Source organism: the organism of the source record quoted next, unplaced genomic scaffold (genome assembly GCF_019419815.1).
Source record: "Pyrus x bretschneideri cultivar Hongxiangsu unplaced genomic scaffold, Pyrus_bretschneideri_v1 Contig74, whole genome shotgun sequence".
In the NCBI taxonomy this organism is placed as follows: domain Eukaryota; kingdom Viridiplantae; phylum Streptophyta; class Magnoliopsida; order Rosales; family Rosaceae; genus Pyrus; species Pyrus x bretschneideri.
The window spans coordinates 1,470,846-1,481,505 of record NW_025999814.1 but is presented as its reverse complement, the minus strand read 5'-3'; the positions used below and the strand labels follow the sequence as shown (position 1 = coordinate 1,481,505).

Below are 10,660 nucleotides of genomic sequence, written 5' to 3'. Positions count from 1 at the left end.
TGACCGTCAAATAATTATGAGACATCGCATATATTCATAAATAATATTGCCGTTAATATAAAAATACATGTTAAATGTACTTATAACGGTATTTAATAGTTAGAAGAAAAAAAAAATTATAACAAATTTCTTTTTAATTTTCAAGTTGTTAAAAAAATAGGTACACGGGTAAAAAAAAAAAAAAAAGTAAACGGGTACGCGGTTATGGGTATGGTTAACCGTTTATAAATGGTTATGAGCATGAGTATACCCGTTTATGTAAATATCCAACGGGTAAACGGTTAAGTGGGTAAAAACTTAAACGGTTATGGGTAAATAACCACGGTTACGGGTAAATAACCACGGTTACCCGCCCGCCATAACCGTTGCCCATCCCTAATCATGATCCCTTGTGAGGATGTGGAGTGTCGTATGACGTTCGTAAGTAAAGAGATCATGCATGTGAACATCGTTCCTCGATTCTAACAGAGTCACTGCATGAAGGACACAAAGGTGTTGACTAGAATGTTCTAAATTATTTAATACAAACAAACGATTCGGATTCATTTTCAATTGTTGCTGGTGGTGAAGCCAACATGGGGGCATTAGCTGCCACTGACCCCAATAACTTCAAATGTCTCCCCTTTGAATTTTTATATAACCCCTATAATAGCTAAGGCAAACAAAATAGAGACACCATTTATTTTTTTTAATTGAAACATATCAAAACAACCTTTCCAAAATAGGGAGAGGTTTGTCAGTGATCAATATTGTAAAGAATTAACATCATATGGAAAATCATTGGTTGAATGATGACTTGATTATATACAATGAAAAGTGAATGGAAATCAATGGTTTAATGATTACTTAGCCATATACAATAAAAAATGTATTTGATTCTATTGATAATGATGTTATGATAAGACGTTCTAAAATATGAGAACATGTAGTTACCAATTATAAATAAAACCAAAGTATATTATTTTTCGAAAGCTTCTTGTTCGTGACCCCATTAAGGTAAATTCATAGTTACGCCACTAATTGCTGCATATGATCTAAAATACTTGGTACAAACTTAATCTAAAATACGTTTTCGGGCTTCACCAAATTTAATATATTATTTAATTTTTCTAATTATTTATACTTATGTGCTGGTAGATTAATTTTTCATGCAATAAAAATACACTTGTATTCTATTTTCTTATGATGTAATATGAATTTCTTAATTAAAGATAGAAAAAATAAAAAATGAACGAGGCTATCTGAATTTGATGCTAATTGGATCTAGATTGATAAATCAAATTCGATAATCCAGACAAGTATCGAATTTGTTAATTCAATTATAAATGAAGCCAGATATAGATCAAGGCTAATCTAATTAGAATTTGACCCATTTAGAGCTCAAGATGTAACTACGCTTGAATACATATTTTTTTTTTAATTTAAAATAAATATGATAAATGAAGGGCAATGGGAGGTAACAGGTTACAACATTTTTCTTTTGTCTTAGTAAATTGGAGATGTTATAATTCGGATCCTCCAATTACATCTGTTCATTGTACATCATGCGATCATAAATTATTGTAATTTTTTTATATTTAAAATAGAATATAATAGTACCTAACCAAAATTGACTACATAAAATACGATAAATGAATGTGATTGAAGGATCAGGCGAGACGAATAATCCGACATGGGGCTATTTTATCGGCCCAACTTAAAGCCCATCATCGACCCCAAATCGTTAGTTTTCTTTTCCTCATGCACAAGAAAACCAAAACCCAATACAAATAAGCAGCATTCCTACCAGTATCTTTTTAGCTCGATCTCACTCTCGCTTCTTCCTCTTTGGTCTTCGTCTGCACGATCATCAACCTCTCAAGGTACTTTCACAATCCCTAATTTCTCCCAATTTTTTTCGATGTTCATTACCGAACCTACGAAATTTGACACAGATTGCACCATTTTTCGATTTCTAGGGTTTATTCTGGAAGACGATCACAAATTTATCTGCGATTTTAATTTTTCGTCTAATGTTGTGCTCCTCAGAGGATTTTAAGAGCTATGAGGCTTGACACTAGCGGTCTTGAGTCACACGCGCCGCTGTTCGGCGAGAGCAGTGGGTTTCTTGACGTCGTTTCGGCTCCTCCGTCGTTCGAGGTTCCGACGACGAATGATGTGAGTTTTTTTATGAGAGATTTGCAAAGTGGGTGTTGTCTAGTTGCCTGTATTTCTTGTGATAATCTGGAATTGGAATTTTATTTTCTTCCTCTGATTTCATGAACTGGGTGTTCAAATTTCTTCTGTTTTGTTAATTATGATTGACTGGGGTATCTGATATTTAATTAATTGATCTTTGATCTGTGAAGTGGATTATGGTATTTCTGATGGAGGTTTTGATTTATGGTTTCTCAGCAAATTTTATGATAATTTACTCGATATGATGATCTCTACGACTGTGCTGGGTGGTAGTGGACATTTTCTTGCTGCCGTCGTTTCTTTCGATGATGTTATTGTTTCTTGTTGTTCAATGATCGAAGTTGTATTGTTTTTGTATTTGATTAGTTGAGGATGTAAGATGTACTGTTTTGTATTTGATTAGTTGCTGAATATATTTTTAGAACTTCCTGGTTCATAGTTATTACTGCGTTTTCACGCTGTATACTTTGATTTTCGGGCCCTCTTCTTATTCTCTGTGGTTAAGTTATGTTTGTACTCACATGTCTATCTATCTAAATTTGTGGTTAATTTGCAGTACGAGATGGATCTAAGTATGGCTAAGGGGTACTTAGATGTTCATTTTACGCTCTCTTTCCGTAGTTTTTAGTCTCTGTGTGGTAGAATTTGGCTGAATATATGGGTTTTTTTTTTTCCTTTTTTTCCTGCTGTTTCAGTTTGATGGATTTCAGAAGGAAGCTATTCAGATGGTGAAGCCGGCTAAGGGGACAACCACACTTGCGTTCATCTTCAAGGATGGAGTCATGGTTGCTGCCGATTCCCGGGCCAGCATGGGCGGATATATCTGTAAGATGTTTTATTACTTTTTTCCTATTGCTTGCATATATGAGATAGTTGTATGCTTTGTACCATGAAGTTTGTAGGGGTAATTTGTAATGATGCTTAAACTATTTAGTGTTTGTGAAAATGTATCTATTTTACGTTTCCGAATGATTTTAATTAAGTGCTCCATTAATCGTATTGGCGTATTGACATATTCTATTAGTTTAGGAGTGCTAGAGAGTATCTCTTACGTCTGCATACCTGGTGTAGATTGTTCACAGTTTAGCGTTGTTTTGATTAAGTGCTTTGTTCACTGTGTTCACATTTCCTTATCGTGTTAGTTTAGGTGTCCTAGAGCATGTCTGTTATGGCTGCATACTGGTATACATTGTTCACATTTTAGAGTGATTTTGATTAAGTATTATTCGGATTGGCATATTCTATTAGTTTAGGTTTCCTGCCTCGTATCGGTTATGTCTGCATACCGGTTTACATTGTTCACATTTTAGAGTGATTTTGATTAAGTGCTCTATTCATCGCATTGACATATTCTTAATCATAATAGCTTAGGTGTCCTAGAGAGTATCAGCTATGCATGGGTTCACATTTACCATCTTGTTTCTTATCTTTTCAGCATCACAATCTGTGAAGAAGATTATTGAAATCAATCCTTACATGCTTGGTACAATGGCTGGAGGAGCTGCTGACTGCCAGTTTTGGCATAGGAATCTGGGGATTAAGGTAGTGCATCTATTCTATTTTGTTAATTTGCAGTTTAAAAACTTTAGACTTGTCAGCTATGATTCAATTAGAAGGGCTGGATTTATACTTTTTTGGTGCTGTATACGTGGATGACAAATATACTTAAGAATCTTTATCTGATGAAATTTTATAGGAGTGGTGCCATATTGACGTTCACAATGACAATTGTGCTATTTATTTTGACTTAGTATATGGTTATTGGTTACCAACAACCAATCTTTTGTTATGGCTCAGTGTCGGTTGCATGAGTTGGCAAATAAGCGGAGGATTTCAGTTACAGGAGCATCAAAGCTGCTGGCAAACATTCTTTACTCTTATCGTGGTATGGGTCTCTCAGTTGGGACCATGATTGCAGGCTGGGACGAAACGGTAAATGAGATACAAATCCTGTCACATTAGTTTTTGATGTCATTTATACTCATGTAATGTGTATCCTCGTTTTGAGTGCAGGGTCCTGGACTGTATTATGTAGACAGTGAGGGAGGCCGTTTGAAAGGAATGAGGTTTTCTGTTGGTTCGGGCTCGCCTTATGCTTATGGTGTTCTGGATAATGGGTGCGTACTTTCACTCCTCTAGTTTTTTTTCGTCTATCGTTGCAATAGTGTTGAACCGTTATTTCTGCAATGTCTTCTGTAGTTGTCTTTATTAATTGAACACGAGAGTAACAATGCATAGGATTTGGTTACGGATAAGAATCACAAGCATTATCTTACGTTATGCATACTGAGTTCTAGCTACTTAGTATAGCGGAGTTTTATTTGTATGTAAGCATTATCTTACTGTACAGTTATTTCTGCACCCGTCATTCTACTAACTCAAGTTGCTTATGTTAGGTACCGATATGATATGTCTGTAGAAGAAGCTGCTGAGTTGGCTAGAAGAGCAATATATCATGCAACATTCCGTGATGGAGCCAGCGGCGGTGTTGCGAGCGGTAAAAATCTCTCTCTCGGGTTTTATTTTCTGCACATACATATACATGACTTGTACTTTTTATGGATATATTTTGAGGGAGTTTTAACAAAACACTTTTGGTACTGTTCATTTTAACGAAAATAACATTTTTACTTTAAAAAGTCACTCTAGTACTATTCACTTACAACATCTTTTTATCCTTTTGATTAAAACTCAAAGTTTTCGAGCATTTTTCATTAGTTTTACTTTATTTTTATTAATCAGTATATCATGTGGGAGCAAATGGATGGAAGAAGCTTTCGGGAGATGACGTAGGGGAGCTTCACTACTCGTACTACCCTGTGGTCCCAGGGGCTGTGGAGCAGGAGATGGTTGAAGTAGCTGCACAGTGATGAACCCATTACAACTTTGTGATATATTTCTCTCCATTTTCATTTTATCTGCTGTTACTGATGCTTAAAGTTTCGGATTCAATTAATCCCTGACGCGGTGATACGGTATCACTCTATAATTTCTCCCACATGAGAAGTACATCAACGAGAACAAATTTTATTTGCGGGGATTGGGCCCCACCATTCTCATGAACATGTTGAACAACCAACGTTGATTATTTCATACCAAATCAATCTGATCCCTTAAGCCCAAAGCATGCAAGTATAATAATTAAGAATATATATATATATATATTTAGTTGTTGCCTGTAGGTGGATGTATTTTTGTTTTTTTTTTAAACAAATGATATTATTTACTCGAAGGGGAAGGTGGATGGACTTAGTGGGTTAAAAGCCAAATTTTTTAGCCCGGAAAATTTAGCTTTTAACTCAGAAATAGCTTTCTGCTCCAATCAGTCTAGTCTAAAATTTTAACCCGGAATTATTAAAGAATGAATTTAGGCTTTTTTTATTAAATTAAATTTAAAAATAAAAATAAATATGTAGACTATCGTAAATTAATTTTATGAACATTTTAATCTAAAAAAAATTTAAATTTCGATAAATATTGGGTGGAGTTCACTCCGATTTCTGGGCTAAATTTTGGGGGGAATTTGGCATTAGTTTAGTATTTACCCCAAAATTTCCCCTTGGATTGGAGTGGGTTTGAGGGGAAATTTTGGAGGGTAATTTGACTTTTAGCCCACTATTGGAGTTGGTCTTATGGAGTTAGCAATAATATGATTCAAATTCATCTTTAACGATAATTGAACTTAAGACTTCTCACTTGCAAGTGAAGAGAAATATCAATAGGTTGTAGTACTAAGTGGTAGGTGAATGTATATTTTAATGTTGCACCATGTCATCACTACTACTTGACATGGTCTTAAATATCGATATTATCGGCGATATTTCGTCGATAATATCGTTTTTTTTTTTAGAGGGGGATATTTTCACACGTATCCACCTTATTTTCGTCAATATATTGGGATAATATCGGTAATATCGGGATAATATCGATAAAATAAACATAATAATTCAGTGTGTGTGTGTGGTGGTGCGTGTGTGTGTTATGATAAGTTACATAATATAATATATAATATATATATATAATATAAAGCTCAAATTAGTTATTGCTACTACAACATGAAGCTCAAATTCGAGATAAGGAAGTAGAAATAGATCATGTCGACCAGTGTAACCCACTAGATGTCTTTTATATTGTTGTTGAAGGTGATGATGTTCAGAGGGTAACCCACTTTATCAATGGATTAGACCTCTTCATTAGATGATGATGAAAGGCAACCCAGCTCTAAGAGTTCTGAAGAAGCACGTAATGAAGGGATAAATGTAGAAAGAGTATTAAAGGAGGAGGTGGGATCTAGTAGCGCTGACTCTTTCGAAGAACTTTTCCAATCCTACACAACCACAAGATCATGCTGATACTAATGATAACTCTAGTACAAGATCAGGAGACTCACCTACCACCAGAGGTGGGAATGATGAAGGATATAGTGGAGCTGGAGGTAGTGGTGGATATGGAAAGTATGTTGGACCACCTCCCGGATTTATGAGCCCCTTCACTGGTGAGGCAAACTTCACCCATGCAACACAGGATGAGGACCATGGCAGTAGGCGGGCAGGACCAGGAATTGGTGCCATAGGGAATGACTATACTCGTAGAGAAGAGGCAAGCAGACTTTGTCAAGTCAAAAAGATGACTCGTTATCTATGACTTCAGACTCTGTTGGAGTGAGAAGTAGTAACTATGGTTATACTCATAACCAACCATTTCCCTACCTTTCATACCCCATCCATGTTGGGATGGAATCGAGCAACTCATGGAAAGAATCCGAGACTCAATCTTCAAATGATTTTGCTTATGGACAACGTCAACCAATCTTGGATCCATATAGATGGCATGTTAACAATTACATGCAAAACTATTTTGGGGATTTATCATTTGATGACTGCTCTTCACAATACACTTACTCTACACATAGAGATGATGAAGATAGTGAAAATTTTGAACCTCATAGGAATTCTATGTGGTACTAAGTCACTCATGTATCTTACCATGCAATATATAAAGTGTAAAATATTGTACTAATTCATTATATATAAATGATTATGGTGTGTTTAAACTTCTTTCATTAATTACTACATATTTTCTACACTCACAATGTTTGCCAACTCGCTATATAATCAACTTAAATCAGTTAAATCCATCATGCAACGCATTTCCTTCCAATTTTTTGTGATAAACTAATAGATAATTGACTAAATAAACATCCTGCAAAGTTTCAATAAAAATTTCCAAGTTTTTCTTACAAATTCCATGGTTTTTATTCAATTTTTATCGATATCGATAATATCCCGATATTTCCATCGAAATTTCCGTGTTTTTGGACTACCGATATTTCCGATATTAGCGATATTTTTGAGCATTGCTACTTGATAGAATCTTAATACAGCGTTTGGTAACATCTTAGAACCAACATTTTTTCACAGTTTTAAGTTAAAAAAGCTAAAAGTTCAAGGCAGCAAAATCCATCTTTTCAATTTCTGCGCAAACCTCTTTTCCAAGAGCCGTTGAGCCTTTAATGAAACTTTCACGTACCCAAAATGACCTTAAGCAATTAAATAATTTACAATCAAACATGCTTTTATCATCTTCCATTATTTTTGGTGAGCTGTTTCGGAATCAGTCGGAGTCGAAGCGGTGATGCAGCGAGCAAGATTACACCCTCTGTCCACGGTGGTGCCAGATGCCTTTCTCGATGGTGATATCCCATCTACCTCCGATGGTAATATCCCCATAACCCAATTAAACTAACAAAAACCCCAGATGGAATTACCAACAATTCGAAGATCGAACACTCACCTTCCATGTTAAGACTGGATATTTTTTTGAGGTTGTTCAAGAACATGAGGTTGTACTTCAAGACCTTGGAGCGGCGGACCTTGAGCTTTTAGACCAAGCAAAGCTATCCTAGGCCCCTCCTCCTTTATTATCGACCTAGTTTCGAGCTTGCAACCTAACCTGCCAATGAACCATCCAGCACAGAGGAAAAATTTTAGGATTTCAATTGAGATAGAAAGAGATCACATGGAGAAAGGAAGATTGAGAAAGCAAAATGTGAAATGGGAAGAAGGCGGAAACGATGATAAAGGGAAAGGAAAGAGAGACACGTGAGAGAGAGAGAGTTTGAGAGGTGCTTCTGGAAAGATAGTGGGATGATTCCCTTTTAATTATGATAATAAAACATAAAAAAGATGGGAATTTTAAATAATAAACTGTTCAAATTTTTATGTTAAAATAACCATTACTGTTGGACATGCTTACGATAAATTGATTAGTTATTGGAGTTTTTGTCATTTGGCTAGCTGAAATAGCAAAAAAATTAGTAGTGAAGATCTGATCATATTCAGTTTAAAAGATTTTGATATTTTTAAGTAATTTGTGGTACTAATTAGTATTTAGAATAGATTTAAATTAAGATATGAATATTTTTAAAAACAACAAAGCATGTTTAACAATTGATTTAGTACTATGCCCTTTTGATCATTTTACACAGTCACAACTGTTTTACATAAAGATTTACCAAACACTATAACATTGCTTTTTTTTGCCAAAAGTACATTTACAACTATAGTTTACCAAACACATTACTGCTTTATTTCATAGCTGCTTATTTCCACATCACAGCCAAAACAATTTTTTTTTCAAAGCACAACAATACCAAACTAGCCCTAAGAGGGATGGGGATGGACTTAGTCTCACAATAGGTTAGCAATAATGTGATTCAAATTTGTCTTTGGCAAAAATTGAACTTAAGACTTATCACTTATAAGTGAAGATAAATATCACTAGATTTTTGTACTAAGTGGCAGGTGAATGTATATTTTAATGTCGCACGATGTCATCACTACTACTTGATAGAATCTTAATCCAAGTAAGAAAAAGCGAATACAAAATGTATGCTTTCTTTGTATGTAAATTTAAGTACTGTTTTGGGTTTTGAGCATCTTTTTACGTCTCATTTTATATTTTATAAAAATATATAAATAAGAGTATTATTCTAATGCGAAAAATGAATTTTGAAATTTCATCTACTTTTTGAAAAGAAATATACATTGTCTATCCAAAGACATTTTTGCATCTCCCGTTAGAGATGCTTTGAGTCATGACTTGACAAGAGATTTTACATCCTTGTAATTTTGTGTTTATTAGTGAGCTCAACTTTTAACGAAATGCTTGAATTCTACTTATTTTCTTGAATTATCATAATTATTGCAGTAACTTAAATTTAATTTGTAAGTACTCTGGTGTTCAATTAGTAAAATGTCGAATTTTTTTTCTCAAAACTTCACAAAGAATCCTACCATTTTAATAGCCAATAAATTAGTGGATAAGTATATTAATTGTTCATTTAAAAAAAAGTAAAATGATTCATATGATAAATACATCATTATTCCCATTAAAAATACAATTATTATTTCAATTTCCACCCAAGACTGGACGGACGTTATATCTCTCTCTCTCTCTCTCTGTGTTTTGTTAGCTTCTAAGCATGTTTTGATGATTACTAGTAAGAGATAATCATTGTGCAAATTCCACTAAATAATAATTAAATTTTACTTTTACTTTTCACCAATTACCAATTCAATTTGCTCCCTCCGTACTTACTCCTAAAAGGGTACAAATATACGAAGTGATTAATTGCCTTCGTTAATTTGATCAAGAAAAATGCAAAGGACACTCTTTAAAAAATGAGACTTTCTATAAACTTTGTGATAATTTGTGAGAAATTTCATTTTAAAAAGTCCCCTTAATAATACTCTTTGGTCAACGCATATATTTAATTACCCTTAATTCCTTATTAATTCGAATCACGAATTTTTGCTAAACATTATTTTACGAGCGAGCTCATTACTTTAACCAATCTTGCACCTCATACCCAACACGTAATTTCGGCAATACAAACGCTACTTTTGTTGGAATGACCCATTGTCGTACGTCGGACAAACCGACAATTTAAGGGGGCTATGAGATTTTTTTCTTCTTGGGTCAAACATAAGTCAGACATTGAGTCGAAGATCCTTTCCTTATCAGCAAGTATTGCCTTTGCCTGCTTCATTTGTTGTTTGCTGACGCTGCCTCTTGCTGTGTATTTTGGCCAATGAAACCGCAACACAAGACTCTGTGAGTCTGTGACTGTGACTGACTGCGTGTGACAATATTATTTTTACTTATCCATTTAGTTAAGTTCCAATAATTTCCATACGTATAGTAAATATCGTTCAAACAGATTTGATTCGGTTGTTCGTACAAAAAACAAAGTGATTGGATTTTATAAACAAACGATTCTTCGCAGACGATCATCCCAAAAACATATGTGCTAATTAAGCATACAATACACCACCTACTCTATTAATTTAACCATAAAAAATAATTAAGAATGAGACTAAATTTCTTAAATGACACTAAATAATATCAGTTTAGCTTCTAACCGAAATGGTTTTTGAAATTGACCTAATTCATTACTTTGGTCACTAACGATAAGAGTCGA

General features: G+C 34.3%; 1 protein-coding gene across 3 annotated transcripts; it reads left to right on the top strand.

The window, feature by feature from the left end:
- The first annotated feature begins 1,728 nt into the window (after nucleotides 1-1,728).
- On the top strand, nucleotides 1,729-5,302 carry LOC103961487 (proteasome subunit beta type-5). Of its 3 annotated transcripts, none has more exons than XM_009374038.3 (8): nucleotides 1,729-1,862; nucleotides 2,029-2,157; nucleotides 2,874-3,003; nucleotides 3,614-3,720; nucleotides 3,976-4,110; nucleotides 4,192-4,295; nucleotides 4,575-4,675; nucleotides 4,921-5,302. In XM_009374038.3, the coding sequence occupies exons 2-8, from the start codon at nucleotides 2,044-2,046 to the stop codon at nucleotides 5,046-5,048; spliced, it is 819 nt and encodes a 272-aa protein (XP_009372313.2). In that variant the 5' UTR covers nucleotides 1,729-1,862; nucleotides 2,029-2,043; the 3' UTR covers nucleotides 5,049-5,302. The 3 variants fall into 3 exon arrangements, with proteins under 3 accessions (XP_009372313.2, XP_048430623.1, XP_048430624.1); XM_048574666.1 differs by having other exon boundaries at nucleotides 1,739-1,862; nucleotides 1,959-2,157; XM_048574667.1 differs by having other exon boundaries at nucleotides 1,769-1,856; nucleotides 2,024-2,157.
- Nucleotides 5,303-10,660: the final 5,358 nt, after the last annotated feature.